At 32.2% G+C, this 17,354-nt stretch overlaps 2 protein-coding genes across 11 annotated transcripts in view; one reads left to right on the top strand and one right to left on the bottom strand.

Moving 5' to 3' along the window:
* LOC140668513 (cytochrome c oxidase assembly factor 3, mitochondrial-like) overlaps positions 1-5,222 on the bottom strand; it is a 136,976-nt gene extending 131,754 nt beyond the window's left edge. For both annotated transcript variants that reach the window (XM_072897577.1, XM_072897576.1), the window contains exon 1: positions 4,290-5,222. The gene's annotated coding sequence lies outside the window, so the exon portion shown is untranslated. The remainder of the gene's footprint in view (positions 1-4,289) is intronic.
* The window catches only part of Fife (regulating synaptic membrane exocytosis protein fife), a 150,420-nt gene that overhangs the window by 116,449 nt on the left and 16,617 nt on the right, over positions 1-17,354 (top strand). For all 9 annotated transcript variants that reach the window (XR_012047184.1, XR_012047185.1, XM_072897570.1 and 6 more), the window contains 4 exons: positions 12,859-13,037; positions 13,501-13,716; positions 14,207-14,535; positions 15,570-15,755. Coding sequence is in view for 7 of the 9 variants with exons in the window: in XM_072897570.1 (XP_072753671.1) it covers positions 12,859-13,037; positions 13,501-13,716; positions 14,207-14,535; positions 15,570-15,755 (910 nt within the window). In the remaining 2 variants the exon portion in view is untranslated. The remainder of the gene's footprint in view (positions 1-12,858; positions 13,038-13,500; positions 13,717-14,206; positions 14,536-15,569; positions 15,756-17,354) is intronic.

Genomic DNA, 17,354 nt, shown 5'->3' with positions numbered 1-17,354 from the left:
TTATCGCGGATATTCAAAAAATCGGAATTTTACGATCAATGTATTTTCCCTTTTTTACAAAAATTGCACGAAACAATAAAATTTGATGAGAATATAGTGATCGTTATATTGTGTTATTAGTTGCCTATGTGGTTACAAAAAAATTTATTATTAATTACTTTTATTTTACTTTGTTCCTTTTTGTCATTTTTATTCATTATCATTGTTTAAGGATCACAAAGTATCTTATCAGACGCGAAGAATTGTAGGACAAACAAAATGATTAGCAAAAGTTTTATCGCAGTTGTAAAAAAATTTTCTCGAGCCACCTATCAGATGAAATTTAAGGAGAAGACTGTACTGTAGTAAAAAAAGGAAAAAAATATTCAACCAGTGCCGTAAATATCTGATAACACGCTGTTCCAATACCACGTGTTATGTACGCTATTTTTCAATCGACGATAGCGATCTTAGCTGTTTGAATATTCGAATAATATCAGAAATGAATTTTAAAAGATATGCTACACACAAATGTCGCAATTATTACGCCTGTTTACGTTTAAAGTGACTCAACATACCTTGCGAGATGTTTCCATAAATTCACAATTAACGAACGTATTGTTGAAGGCAGTTCACATTATGTGATTACATTTGACATTTCTGTAGAAGAATTAGGAAACAATTTTATAAAGAGTCTTAAACAGTTATACTTAATTTAATACAAATATTATATATAAATTAATTAAGAAAACATTATATACAAAAATATAAAAATAAAAATGAAAAGAGCATGTAAAAACATAGAAGAATGCTGATTTTAAATTGGCACGTATATATATTTGTGTATTTACTTATAGTTTCATGTAATAATATTTTTGCAATAATATTTTTGATTAATTAAAATATATGAAATTTCAAATTGACGGCACTGGTTTCCAGCACTTGATATCAATCGTAGAATTTGACGACGCGACTCGAGAACAACTTAAGTTTATTAAGACATTACATATATGACCCCTTTATAGGCCATATAGCAGCACTCGTACAATCACTAGCAGAAATGCGCGTTACGGTGTACGCCAATTCATTTTTTTCGGCGCAATCGCGGGGGTGTTCTTTACCTTCATGTGTACTCCAAGATTTTAAAAAATATGAGTAATGGAAATTGAGAGACATCAACTCTTATTTGATTATTCAATGAAAAATTCCATACTAAAAAAATTAATGTATTTTGTAATGCGATTAAAATAAATAATAATAATGATAAAGATTAAAACAATTGCAAAGAGCATAATTATTGCAATTTCTTGTTGTTTGAAAGAAATATACATAAATGTAGAATCTTGTATACATTGTTCGTACTGTTATTAAAAACTAGAATTAATGTAAATATTAATACACAAGGAATTGAACTTATTGTCTATAAAAATTTTGCTCGTAACATCTCAAGTTAAAGGGCATTAAAGTTTTTCATCGAAACGTAAATCAATTAACGGAATGCATATTTCAATATATGTATCATTAGATATCTGAAATTCGTCGTTTCGAAATATTTAAAATTAAAAGTTTTTTCAATTATTTTCCTTTTTTTTAAGCATTATTAATATACAAAATTTCAAATGCTACCGAGACCTGTCACGTGCTAAACTAATTTAATCTATTATATTATAGCGATCGAATTATTCACCTCCTTCCTCCCAATCTCGGCTGTTGTGTTCTCACAGCCATTAATTTGATTGTTTACCGTCGTTGGTTCATTTCGACGCAACGCTATTCGATCGGTCCCTCCCCGATTAATTATCGCAAACGAACGTGATACACGAATCGGTCAGGTGTGTAATTACATCGATTAAACGCGAGCTTACGAACACCTCCGTCCGTCGGTTTCGCAACGCGACACCGCAACCGATTTCTGTCTGAAGAAAGAGAAAAGCTTTCGTACAATCAATCGTAGAAAAGCCATGTGAGCAGCGCGTTGCTCGTATCGCCTTTGAGAATATTTATGAAAATCTTCCATTTTTTCGCGAGAAATTAATATCAATCGCGAGATTATTACGTGAAAATCTAGGAACAAGTGATTAAAATAATAATCAACAAAGATTTGTTTTTCGTAAATAAACTCATTTTAATTTTGTTATAGGTAAATGTTTGTACATTTATAATAGCCATACTTTCTATTTTTAAAAATAATATACTGACTCTCTCTCTCTCTTACACACGTATGTGGGTGTTTTATTGTAATCCTGTTCGAAAAATTTTTTATTATAAATTTATCATAAATTAAAAATATATATTAATACAATTTTAATTATAAAATTTAATTACAAATTTTATGCTAATTACAAATATAAAAAATATTTTTAATTAGCATGAAACACATCGACACATTTCTCTTTTCGTTTTTCGTACACTGTAATTATATATAGTATATAGGTAGTCAATTTATGTTAAAAAAAAAAAACTTTTTTAAAATCACTCTTGTTCCCAGATTTTCTTGTTTTTCTCGAGATAGCGAACGAGCGAAGGCGAAAATTCACACGGCTCCTAGAGTTAACGCGAGCTTCAGAGATGTAGAAGCGATTGTAAAGCACGGAATATACAGGAGAATACTGAATTTAGTATTTTAGCGCAATTTTAGGTGTGTATATATTGAGTGTTTTGATAAAATACTTAACAAATTAAATTTTTTTTTCTTTAATCGGTGTGCATTCGCGATGTAAAGTGAATGCTGTTCGGTCAAAACCTGGCTTTAATCAATTTTATAAATTAAAAACTATGTATATTTAATCTTTTTCTTTTCTTTCATTTTTACTTTATCGCATACATAATGCAAACGGATTGCGAACATTTTACTGCCTTTTACTTGTTCAAACAAATTTTAGAAAGACTTTGACGAGAATCGATAAACAGATTTGCTCAGGTTTTGACTTGACTGCCTACTAATAATTAACGCGAATCCACCTGGATATATCGTACGACACATCAAGCCGATCATTTTGCGCACCCAACCGGCAATGTAAATACTACTTGATCTAGAGAACTTTGTTATGGACCACTGTATCTCTCGCGAGGGATTTTTACAGTTGGACCAATAGGCGTCCATAAGGTGTAAAGCTCATTCAAGTGCAAAGGGCATGTACCTGATACAAAACGTCATTTGTAACAAGAGAATAGCATGAGAAATCGACTCCATGATTCTCGTCATTTTTACAAACACGAAATACTTGACCCGTATATTATTATAAATTCTGTAAATAAAGAGAAAATTTATTCCGCGCACATATATATTATACGTACATGGATTTATAATATATATATTTTATGATTATAAATTTTATGTATTATAAATAAATATCATAAATATTTATTTCTCTCTCTCTCTCTATTATAAATATAATAAATATTTATAATACAGGGAAAGTATTTATATTATATATAAATATTTTTGTAAAATATTTATAATTTTGTTTTTAATCATTGGGTTAAATTTTTCTTGAGTATATCAAAATAGAAATTTATTTTTACACTATAATTTTTTTATTTTAAATAGAGATATTCTGACATTATATTGCACATCTTAAATAAATGACATAACTGCAACATGCAATATATATGTATAATTTTATAAATTAACCTTTTGTATCAGATATATGCATCCTTTGCTGAAAAAAGCGGAGTATTATCTACAAAAAGTACATTACAAATTTCTACCTTTATGAATGTTAAAGAATCAAATGATATCCGTGTAGATTAATCGGGTATGTCTATAAGCGAAATTATGTGTTTTAAATACGATTATTGAGTAAGGCTAAAATTGCTACCATGCTTAAGAATTAGATGCTTCCGATGATTAGGGCGCAGCTTCCCAAATCTTTCAAATGTATTTTTCTTTTCATCTCGATCTTAAGGAAAAAACATTGTGTTACGTGTGCGATGATTATTAAAACATTTATCGAAATAGTCAAAAGTATCTGCGAGAGTGTGCATGCAAAACCGCAAAACTGATGAACTTTGTTGATTATACATTTATATGTCGGTTAAATTATATTACGTATTTTATTACGTATGAAAATTATAATATTAAGCGATTTTCACCGTATATCTTAGAAAAATAATTATGAAAATTTATATTTACAAAATTTAATTTTTTTGACAATAAATTAAATTTTATTTATCATTTATGAGTTATAGAAAAATAGAAAATATTAAAATGGGGATAATATTCTGTCCCTTCACATCGGAAGGAATTGCAAATAAAAATTCCGATAATAGTAATTCGGCAGCAAATAGCATACGAACGCTCAACGTACCTCAATATCGTAAACGAGCAATGCATTCCCTCTGTCAATTAATTACTTCAATCCTTCGATGCTCCTCAATGTCTCTCGTTGCACTCATTGTCAATCACGCACGGGAAACATACGTATTTGTCAAAAAATTTCGACGGATGATCATTTGACAGAACATGATTGACATCAGTCGCGCAAATACAGTTGATATAGTTGATAGAGAAAAACACATTCGCGTTCGCATGAATTAGTTTATAGGTTAAAACAATCATTCGCCACTCGCGACACTTAATCGCGCTCACGAATAACACTCGCGAAATACACATATATGAATACGATCACGCGTGGCAAGAAACGCACTTGACGATCCTCGAACGGCCGAATTGATAATACACTGACACTGAGAGAAAAAGTCCTCGTAAAGTTCCACACCTTTCGGCACTGTGCACGACATCTACAAGCGAGTAAAATCACGCGAGACCTGTGACGCGTGTGACGTCGCAATCATGGCGGACACAACCGGCGTAAAATCGCGCCCAATTGACGTGTGACGTCATCATCATGGCAATCGCGACGTTACGTTTACGCGAATATTGGGAAGCGAGATCCCTTGTCTTCGTCATATGCCGATCTTTTCGCGATGCTTCTCGATGTCCGGATACTGGCTGGAGGTGCCTCGTCGGACATCGAGAAAACATTGACGTTTCATGTCAAAGGATAACGGATCCTTCCGGTGACGAAGGCCGACCCGGAGTTAACGCCAACGCAGATTATTACCACGAGATGTACTGATCGCACAAGCCGATTAATTGCCACGAGACGATCACCCGGGATGACTCGTTAGACTCCACACACTCGATACGCGTTCTCGCGACAAACACTTGTTTGGGGGGCAAAAAGGGCGCGAAAACGCGAGACGATCCGGCGACTGGCGACCCACTGCTCGACTCCACTCATCGAACACGTGTGATGTAGATTGGTCGATGCTTGTAAAGAACGATCACGTGATCATCGAGCTTCGCGGGCATACACAAAGGCATATAACGTTTAATTAACATATTAATATCGAAATTAATATTAAAATGATTGGTTCATCACAGAAGATTGACATATTTATATTCTTCTCTGACAATTAACGACGCTGGAATAACGATATAAAATATTTAATCACACGTTTAATTTTGCGCGGGTCATAGACATAGTAAGTAGTATAAATGCGCGATGCGCTGCGCCGACATTAGAAAGAGAAAGGAAACTTTTAATGTAGCTTTCTCTCTTAAATATAAACCAGATGGATATGTAATAGATATACATATATAAATGTAATATATATATATAGATATATATATATATATATTATTATTATTATTTGAAGAAAATCCAGTGATTTAATAAAGTTAAATTTATATCTATAGTCCGTTCTTATATTTAAGATCAGCTTAAGTTCATCATGTTTTAGATCATTCTTAAGACTCCGTTCAGCCAATCAAATGGCTGAATGGAATTTTAAGATTTTATTTAAGATGATCTTAAATATAAGAACGAACTATATGAATACTGGTCTTAGGGCCGGTTTTTCCAATGCCAATTTTAAGCTCGATTTAAACTATATCTTCGTCTCTTTCAGATAAGCTCTGAAAATGAGAGGAAAATATAGCTTAAACCGAGATTAAAGTTAACCGGAGAAACTGGCCCTTAGAAAAATAAACTAATTTTCCATGTAGTTGTGCCATCTTTAACTTTAATGTAAACTACGTATGGTTAAATACAATATGCGCAATCTACTATATCTTATTATGTCTATGGCCGCGCGCAAAGTGGAAGATGCAAACTTCAGACGCGACTACGTCACTCAATACATTTGATGCACGTGAGGAGAGATGGTGTAATATATTTTTACTATTTTTATTATTATTTTGTTCGTAAATTCTGAAACAACTTCGAGAATTGTTTATGAGTTTATTAAAATTCTTGTTTACAATTTTATTTTAAGTTTATTTATCATTTATATCAGCGGCTCTCTTTTATTATTTCTTTGATATATTTCGGTAAGTCTGGAATTTATTTCTTTTTTTTCCTCCTCTCTTCTCTCTCTCTCTCTCTCCTTTCTTACTTTCTTATTTTATGTATAGTTATTATATATTTACAAAGTAATTGTAAGAGAGAAAAAGAGAAATTTATGTAGAAGATAATAATGAAATAATGTGTAAAATAACAATATTTTTCTGTAATCGACAGAGTTCATTGATAAGCGGAATATGCGGTTTTATTACGTCGAGAATCATATTGTGTGTGACGCGTTGTACACTGAAAAAAATCTCTTTCGCGGCCCGTACGTTTCGTCGGTCGAATTGATGAGAAAAACAAGACAAATACATACATGATACCTCTAATGTGAGTACACTTATTACTTGGCAATTTATAGAGCTTGCACGTAATAATCGATATTTTACCTTAGATATTGCAGCGTCGATTCTAAACGCCTTTAGCAAGTAACGACATGAATCAGAATTTTGCTACATAGGAAGGTAAAAACTGAATCTTATCGAATCAGAACGTAGGGATTTCTATAATCTATTGTTTGTTAAATAATATAATAGTCAGTATCTACATATGCATATACATCTATGTGGAAAACAATATATAGATAATTGTATAAATATTTTATAACTATTAATATATTAATAACGATATTTAATAATATCTTAGGGCTAATAAATACAGGGTTTATCGATTCTTCCATGCAAGCTCTAAGATTACAGCAAACGTTTGCCAATTTTGTAAAATCGCATACCTTGTAAATGGACTTAAAGTTTATCAAACAAATTACATTGTCTTTGAAAATCTTTGAGTAATTAACGTTTTCTTTTTTTTTTTTTTTTTGATAAAGCGAGACAAAGTTCAAAATTTCAAGAACTTACTCACGTTTGAAAATCCCGTACAATCGTTTGAGTCCTTCTTTGCAGGGTATTTGTAGCGATAAAATCAGAGATGATAATGATATATATTCAGGATTTTCCAAAACGTGACGTACGTGGTGGCGAAAAAAAAAGAAAAAGGCAGCACACGAGCGTGCCCGTCGCTTTCGTGAGAGAGAACGAATGTCACGCTTTTCACTTTTCGTTTCACACGAGAGAGGCAAGATGCGTTGAACGCGATAAACGCGCGTGCAAGATTCGCGTAAAAAAAACATAAAAAAAAAAAAAAAAAAACGAGAGTGTCAGTTGGGACGAGTTGTGTCGTTGCTGTTCTCCTTTCTCTGCTTCATTGCTGATCTCGCGCGGACTAAAGTCGCCTGAAAGCGATCCGTCGCGAAGCACACGTGTCGAATTTCTTTAACTCCGAACTCGGAATTTTTTCGAAAGGAATGGAATAGTGCCGAGAGACTTTTATTCATGTTAATATGGTATAATATCGAAGTGTAGCAAACGCGCGCGGCGCATATTTGTGATTTTATTCTTACAATTGGATATCGTATAATCTACCTGTCAAAATATTCCAAGAATATTTTCAAACTCAAAGCGTTTTTCAAATGACAAGAAATTTGGGCGTTATTAAATTTAATTTTAGCTTGTTTTTATTTTAAATTTCCTATATTATTTTGACATTGTACAATTTTTTTTCAAATAATTACACACCTGAGATATTATTTATATAAATATCAAAACCACATTTCTACAGAAAAAATATGATATGTTTCAGAGAATATGCATTGTTTAGAAAATTTTATTTTTCTAAATAAAATGGACACAAAAGTGCTCATCAGTTTCTCTTCGCAATATTGCTCCGACACTGTTCCAGATTTCCTCCACGAGATTTAAATCCTAAACTCGCGACGTAAGGATTATCCTTCTCACGTTTTCGAACAAGCGGTCTGAATAGAAAGGAGAAACGGCGGAAAAGCTAAAAAAGAGATTTCTCGCAGAGAAGCACGACTATATGCATACACGGAGGCTGTGGCACTCGATCTTTCTTTACGTAATTTTTACCCTGCCAGAGAAAGATCATATATATGTATAAATGTATATCCATCTACCGCGCATTCCATTCTCTCTTTCTCTAATTCACTTTCTTCTTATCACATACTCGTATAGTTCTATTTTATATTTTATCTCGTTCAGCTGATGTATCTTCCCTCTCTGTTTCCCCTCCTCTCTCTCTCACTCTCTCTCTCTCTCTCTCTGTTTCTCTCTTTTATTTTCTCTCGTTTCCTATTCTATATCCCCTTCTCTGTCTCGAACATTTTTATTACTCTCTATATCCTTAATTCTTCATACTCATCCCGATGTACGAGAGACTTATTTACACGAGACTCCTCTCTGGATTTCTACATATCTGTGTGCTCCGTCTCTTCACTCTCTACGTTACTCTTAAGTAATTCCGTTACTTCCGCCCATACGTATGTACATACTCGATGTCATCTACGTTTCTTTATATTATACATATATATATACATATATATACATGCATATATGCAACTGTGTGTCTCCCTGTATATACCCGCTGACATAAGCCGACCGCACCGTGTAATAAAAAAAAAAAGAAAACCAATATAATTAGAAATAAAAAAAAAGCAATAGATCCGCTGAGACGAAAGAGAAATGAAAAAGACGAAATGTAAGTTGTCCATGATGTTGAGCAAGTTTAGCATATTGGCCCTCCACGCTACTCTCTCCCAACTGGCACGAATTCTAGTTGTACGTTAGCGTTTTTTTTTTTTCTTTCTTTCTTTCTTTGCGACTCGTTTCTCTCACCTCTTTCTTTCTCTCTTCCAATTCTCCCCGTACGTCTGTGGCTGCCTCGTTGTTTAGCTCAGTAATATTTCAATTTATAGATCGTCGTGTATATCAACTTTTTTCTGGCTCTTTCTCTCTCTCTCTCTCTCTCTCTTTTTCTCTCACTGTCTCTCTTTATATATCAAACATATGTAACTCTATATGGCTATTTTCTTTTCTTTTTTTTCCTATCTATCCGCTATTTTTAATTTTGATTGCGAGCGCAGACACACGAACACCAAACTCGTCCTGAGTGATGCACAAATGCCAAACGTCCGAGCGCATTGTCCGCGATGTTGTTCGCGATTGCGATCGATCGATTATATTGGCGGAAAAAAAAAGATAGTTTTTCGGTCCTCTGTCAGATCTTCTCACATGATGGGCTCACAATTGTCGTCGATGCTGCTGTAATCCCATCGATATGCAACGCGATCGGCGAATATAAATAAATATAATACAAACGGGCATTCAATAACTCTGTTAATTCTTATCGTTTTGCGGGGGTTTTGAACATTTTTTTGGGAGGGGGGGCGGGAGGGGTTGCGAACATTTTTCGCTCAATGTTCGACGATCGGTTATACAAGCTACCAATAATCTTTAACGATAATCTATAGCGTTCGGTTTGCTCGGATGAAGAAACGCGGGCGTTTGGTTGTTGTCACATTGTCGCTTTCCCTGGTATTTACGCGAATTTAATGGATCGTACTTTCGTTGACCGTATATCGGATAAATGTTTCCGGAGAGAAGAAACGGACAAAACGTATCACACTATATTGATCGTTTATTATACTTGGGAAGTGCGGGCTTTGGAAACAACCATAGACTGACATTGTACATCCAATGCTTGTCGCAACGACACTTCTTCGGCTTCGACAGAACTTGTGCACGTGTAATTATAACGTAGATGGTAGCCAACATAGGGAAGATGCTTGAAAAAATTTGAAAACAGAATAATAAATGTGTGTACATATAGTAGTTATATGCGATGATTAATCTTAACATCTCTGATTATCCATTTTTAATATATAATGAATGTATTATTTAAGAAACACTATATATATAAATAACTGGTAATTTATAGTGTACAACACAAAAACAAATCAATTTCCTAAGAGAAGAATTCTTTAAATACAATATATCTGTCATATAATTTTTACCAATTTTTTAGATTTTAATTTCAGTGATGATTAGCAGTAAAACTTACTCGCGATGATTTTAATATATGAAACTATTATGTGGAGAGATAGTGGAGATGGAAAACTTGATTACTTTCGCTGTGATTTCTTCCAGAATCTTTCTCATCTCGCTATCTTCATTAAAATTCATTTTTCACTTTTTACTTTAAATCGGGATAAAAAGATTCTCTCATTCTCGCTTTTGTCTGCGATAACTTCTTTATTCTCATTACCAAGACCACACCTGTTAGCAGAAAGATTGTCCGTAAAATAATCTTTAAGTATATATAATTTTTATTTATCCCTCCTTTATGGTTATTAATTAACTTTTTATGTAATTTTATTATTTTAATTCCTTTCTCTCTCTTTCTCTCTCTATTTTAATTTATATATTTGAAAAATTATTTTACAATGTGATTACACACATATACATATATTTACAAAATATATTAATTATAATATATATCTCTAAACTTTTATAAATATTAATAAAATAAAATTTCTTAATATTTATAAAAGTTTAGAGATATATATTATAATTAATATATTTTGTAAATATATGTATATGTGTGTAATCACATTGTAAAATAATTTTTCAAATATATAAATAATAATTTTTTTAAGCTTAAAACATATTATATTATATATTTTAGATTAGTGTTTATTGTATATATAATTTTATTATAGAAATTATATATTTATGCTATGTTCTAATTCTAAAATCTAATTCTAGATCAGCATATCATTCGGAAGTTTCTGCATAAAATTATTACATGATATTGAATTTCAGTTTCAGTTCCAAAATTACAATGTGAAATTCATATCCATATCCCAAATTCATATCCTATTTCACAGTTAACGGAAATAGTGGTAGTATAATATCAATTGGTTTCCGTTTTCACAAACAACACTACTACGATCAATTTATTAGACGAAACGTAGACGAATTTTCACTTATCGAATGCGATAGCATACAATAAAGTTGTTTTGATTATTAAAGTGTTAGAATTACGGATAAAAATTTTATGACAAATATATTATCTAATGTACACGTCATAATGTGACATTGCAGCCGAGGAAGCGCGTTGCGATACATATATACGTGTTTTTGCTTGCGCATAAAAAGAAATTTTTTTATTCAAGTAAATATGTATGTGAAGCAACAACTTACAGTCCGGGAAAACCGTACGTGATAAGAAAAAGGATAACGATTTATTTTCGCGATATGAAAGACTTGGACACGATCTAAGAAGGTACGGGAGATTGGAATTGCGGAGAAGACGTGAAGGACGTGATGGAAACAAGTTGGAAGAGAAATACAGAGAGGAGAGAAGAAGAAGACCGAGAAGAAAATACATAAATCGTTGATCACGTTGTATAGCGAAAAAATTTGAGATGAATGAGAATTAATGAAAGCTTGCTTAAACGAACGTTTTTCTTGACTGTACCACACCTGTCCAGGGTTGTAGTCCACAACGATACATTTATATTAAATACATCTATAATAAACAAGAAAAATATATTGTGGAAAAAATTGATTACATATTATATATAGAGTTCAAGAGCAATATAATGTACTATAGTTGTTTCTCACAAGACATTAGAAATATCAAAATAAAATAAATTTTATAATAATTTAATATACATATATTGCTTTTTGTTATCTCTCTAATAAATAGATAAATTCTAAAGAAATTTAAAATAGACTTACAGAAATATAAAAATTCAAAAATTTATAAATACAAAAGGTTGAAAGATTTCTGGAATATTAGATTAAAAAATTTGGAAAACTCTCTGTGTGTTTCTGGAAATATTTAAATCTCAAATTGTAATTATGGATTTTTAAATTTTTAGATATTTTTTCTTTTATTTCTAAAACAGATTATCGATTTATTAATTAGTCTAAAAGAAGTAAAATTTAATTAACATACTTTTTCTAGGACTACATCCCTACATACACACACACACACATACACATGCACATTATATACACATTCATAGTTGCTATGCTGTATGGTCTGTGACACGAAATCGGTTTTGACACGAATAAAACTAAACCTCGAGGACTGCTCTTAGTTTGCCCATTCTCATCTTCGTTTTATCTCTTCAACAAAACTCCACCGTGAAACCGCTTCTGCATGCAAAATTAACTCTGCTTCCAATTCCTCATGATAGCCGCAAGTGGGCACGAAAGTTCCATTAAAAATTCTTTAAAATGTTCTAGCTTTAAAACGTTCTACATTTAGATACTTTTAATTAAGTACTTTTATCATTATTATTTTCATAAACTGTTGTGTTAATTGTGTGATTAATATAATTTAATATTATTTCCAACGTGTATTTTAAAATTATTGATTTCAAAATCATATATGTAATTATTTTTTCTACATTTGATTCAAAATTAAATTAATAATTTAGCATTTTTTTTTAATTATAACAATGTTTAAAACTATCTACGATAATTTTTGTAATATTAATTTTATCGTTACTTGTTTTAATGATTTTTTGTCAATTTTATCTAAATTATATAAAAAGTAAGGAACATTCGTTATCACACACACACACCTGTAGATTCATAAATCTTTAATTCTTTAAGTCTTGACATATCATAGATGTTAATATCGGTTTCCTATATTTTAGGAGCAAATAGCAAAAGAGAGACAGGTGACCGGTCGCTTACAAATCCAAGTTTCGTACGAGACAGAACGAAAAGAATTGGTCGTTTCAGTTTTTATGGCTGACGACCTGTGTGCCCGGGAAGATTCTGGATTCGGCACCTTGCCGGAGGCTTTCGCCAAGCTCGTCCTTGCTCCGCCATGGTAAGTCCACGATCATCTCGTAAATTTTTGGATTGAATGTGCCAAATGTACGTTGGACTCTCGAAAGAAATTGATTCGATCGTATAAAACTCGTATTATATATCAAGGCAAAAAAAATTAACGATCATATATACATACATATATATATATATAAATTCAATATATCCAAGTATATATTCAAAGAAATCGTATAAAACTAGGATATACAATGGAATATTGAATTGGAATATTTAAGAACATTTTTAAGAGTAGTTTTACATAAATGAAATAAATTAAATTACTTTTTCTTATAACTAGCTTTTATAATTATTTCTTTTAATTAATCTACCTTTAATACTTTACTTAAAACTTTTTTACGCGAAGAGACTTAATTTCTTCTTCTTAATTTATTTTCATTATTTTATATTTCTCGACAAAAAATTCTAAATGAGTGATTGAATAATTACTTGTGACCTTCATACAGCGGCGATGCAACTCCGCTGAAGACTATCGTGGCTGAGCCGACCCAGAAACCTATCTGGAACGCTACATTGTTCTTTACCGGAGTTGATGGCGAGAGCTTGATGGAACGTGCGATCGAGGTGACTCTCTGGGATTACTGTCCTGATGGTGATAATGTGTTCCTCGGTGAATGCACTGTCGATGTTCAGCGAGCGCTTGAAAATGATCGAGCGGTTTGGTAAGTGCATTTTTCAAAGGACAAAAATTGGAGTACTTTTAATATCGGATGGCATAAAACTGTTACAACGTAGTCTGTGATTGAGTCACGGTGCAACAATCCGTGAACTACTACAAGTTATGCTATAATAATAATTATTATTATCCAAGAATTATTATAAATTTAAATAAAAAAATTATTAAATTATTATTATAAATTGAATAGAATTATAATTTTACTTAAATATAATTATTATATAAATTTTTTTACATTTAAAAAAACAGTGTATGTATGTGTTAAAAATATTAAAAATATTATCGTATACAATTTTTAGTTTTTTTTTTTGCAAAGTAAGATAAAAAAATAATTAAAAAAATAATATTTAATTTGACAACAATAAAAAGGAAAAAAAGAATATAATGACATTTGCAAATTAACGGGTTAAGTGAATTAAATTATTAACGTAAATTGTCGATGTGTCAAAGTATGCCCTGATTTATGAAACGTTTAGGTATCGATTGGAGGATCCACGTGGGCTTCGAACAGGTAAATCGCCATACTGTTCACCACGCGGTTCGCTATCAATGGACGTTGCGCAACGGTGGTTAAGGAAGGAGTTGCGGGATCGTAGCTACAGCGATGACACGCAGAGCGATAGCGGTAGTCCAGAGTTCTGCTTCCTGCATCCGGATCATGCCTGGCACGCCAATTCCAGACGCGGTTCCAGCCAGTCCGAACAGCTCGAGGTCGAACCCTACGAGCTCAACCGAGATTACAGCAGATCTCTGCCGGGTAGCCGCAGAAGTAGCTTCCAGAGTCAGGGCGGCACTGATAGTAAACGTGAGTATCACGAGAAGCATTCGACACGCGATCCGTTTTCCCTCCAGCGGGAATACGTTGACGCATCAGTAAAAGAATCTTTCTCAAATAAATTCCATTGGTCTCGCAGTCAAGGCAAATTAATTACGACACTTAATTACGAGAGCATTTAATAGTATAATAAAAGCTATGTAAATAAAAAGAATAAGGAAATATTAATTAAACGAATTTTATGTCTTGATATAATGACATTTGACAATTCACAGTACGTAAGAAAATTTTGTAGAATTTTAATTTTTTAACTTAAATTATATTTAATATAACTTTGCTCAAAATATATATATATATATATATATATATATATATAAATTGACATTACGAATGATTTTGAATACGCTTGTCAAACAACGTATAAATAACTGAAAATTAAAAACCTGATTTTTGAAATATCTTTTTATCAAAATTTTTGATGTTATCCGCAAATACTTGACCCAATAAATTGTCCCTCTTTCTACTGCAACCTGGCTTTCATTTTCAAGCAAGCACATCTCTCTTCTGCTTCTTTTCAAAGATGATAACGACATAGTGGCTAGTCGGTGGCAATGCTATTGTTCGGCACCTTCGAGTGCTTGTTACAAGTACTTGGCACGCTTAAGTAACAGCTTTCTCGATTATCGCTATTCGATTACTTCAGCAAAAAGTTCGCATAAAACGTTGTAAACAGCAAAAATCGACACACCGCAAAATATTGTAAAATTAGCGTTAAAATAACATTATTAATTATAATATTATTATTAATATTAAAGAGAAAAAGAAATAGATATAATAATAATAATAATAATATTTATTATTAAATATTAATAAATATAATATTTTTTAATAAAAACCACAAACGCATGGGCTTTTAAAATTAAACATTTTTATGTCAGAGAATTAGATTTTAATTTACAAATCAGCAGAGATAGATATCGATTTTTCTATCCGATGTCATTCTAATATAATAATATAATTCTAGCAATTGTATCTAATCACATCCGATTGAATTTACTCTGCAGGTGGAAGCATGGGCGAAACTGATATGCCCGCTATAGTGCATTACAATCGTGATCGGCGGCGAAGCTCGTTCACGAGACCGATGAGGGATCCCGAGGAGATACTGGAGGGGCTGCGAACGCTGAAGGCGGCCAAGGGTGAGCTCAACAGGACCATGAGCCTCACCGGCGACAAGAGACGCGGCAGCCGTGAGTATAAATATTTCCTTGCTTTCTCTTGGCCATCATTTCGCTCGTTCGTTCGTCCGTCGTCCGTCTGTATGTCTGTCTTTGTACCTTCCCATTCGCTCGTCACAAAGATCATTTTTACTGCATTTTGTGACACTCTCTTTCTCTCTATTTCTTGTACTCCTTTTTATCACCGTTATTGTTGTTTAACGTTTCTCGTCGGCCTATCGCGTCATTATCATTGTATAATCTGACTAACATCGAGTGTCATGAATGTCTATCATATCATGTATATCGTGCATTTAAATACAAGTGTGTGTATGTGTGTGTATGTGAGTGAGAGAGTGTAAGTATATGTGTGTGTGTTTGTGTGTGTATGTACTGTCTATACAACATGTTCATTTATACATTATTTCATGCGTGACCGTCTAATCACATTCGTTGCATTAAACACACGACTCATCTGCTGTTTTCTCCTTCTCTCCTTCTCTCTATCCTCTATTATATACATGGTGATGTATATTTTTCTTGCTTTTTTCATTTTTTTATAAAAATTCGAATTTTAGCTGTTTATATTCACTATCTTACGATTTTTTAAAATGTATTTTCTTCTTTTCTCTCTCAACTGAGAAATTGATAGTAGAAAATAATAAATTTTTATACAATTTTGTAACAGATATTTTTCATAAAGAAAGATTTCCTTTATATAAATCATAATTTGTATGAATGTACATTTTTGAAAAGCATTATATATAAAAGCGTTATGTTAAATGAGATTTTAAACACTTATTTAATTATTTTTTTGAACCTAATATGTTATTTATATAATATATATAAGATAATATAATATATTATGTAAGAAAAAAATAGAATACACTTTTTTGCGCAACAGTTATGATAATAATGTATAATTTTCGTGTCATACATAAAGATGCCATATATAAAGAGATTTTTCTAAGATTCTAGAATTTTTTTATTATTATGTATAGAGACTCAATCAAATATTCTGCATTTATTTTTATTTGCAATTCTATTTTATATTTGTTCTTCCGATATTTAATATAATCCGCATTTATATGTTTATCGTTATTGTACATTTTTAAAGTTTTTCTATATTCTTGTTTTCGGATGCAATTACTATCTGTCTCGCACTATCACGTCCTGTCGATCCTGCGCGGTTTGACCGAGCGAACGAATTCTTAACATGCTAAGAATTTTCTCCTTCTTTTGCTAAAAATCATATTTATCGTTCACGTTTATCAATTTATAATATTTGACGAAACAGCCCGACCTAGAAAGGACATCGACATAACTTCGGGAATTCGGTATTCGAGATTGATTTCAGATTTCTATCTAACGTCGACCATGACGATGACCGCTTTCGAAATTTGCCTTCTGTTTTATGTCTTCAATCGCTACGTCGTCGTCTTATCGTTCATACGCTTAATGTGCGATTCGACGTCTGCTTCATTCCTGGATTACATTGTAAATATCCAGCGAGCCAACAGTAATTGGCATATGCATTTGCCGAACTGCGAGGAACTGATCGACATTGACGTTGAACTGGAATTGAGTCAGAATCGAAGTAGAGACGTTCTGCTCACCATTAATGGATCTAGA

Source organism: Anoplolepis gracilipes, chromosome 8, assembly GCF_047496725.1.
Source record: "Anoplolepis gracilipes chromosome 8, ASM4749672v1, whole genome shotgun sequence".
NCBI lineage: Eukaryota > Metazoa > Arthropoda > Insecta > Hymenoptera > Formicidae > Anoplolepis > Anoplolepis gracilipes.
Note: the sequence above shows the minus strand (reverse complement) of the source record. Positions and strands in the feature narration are given on the sequence as shown.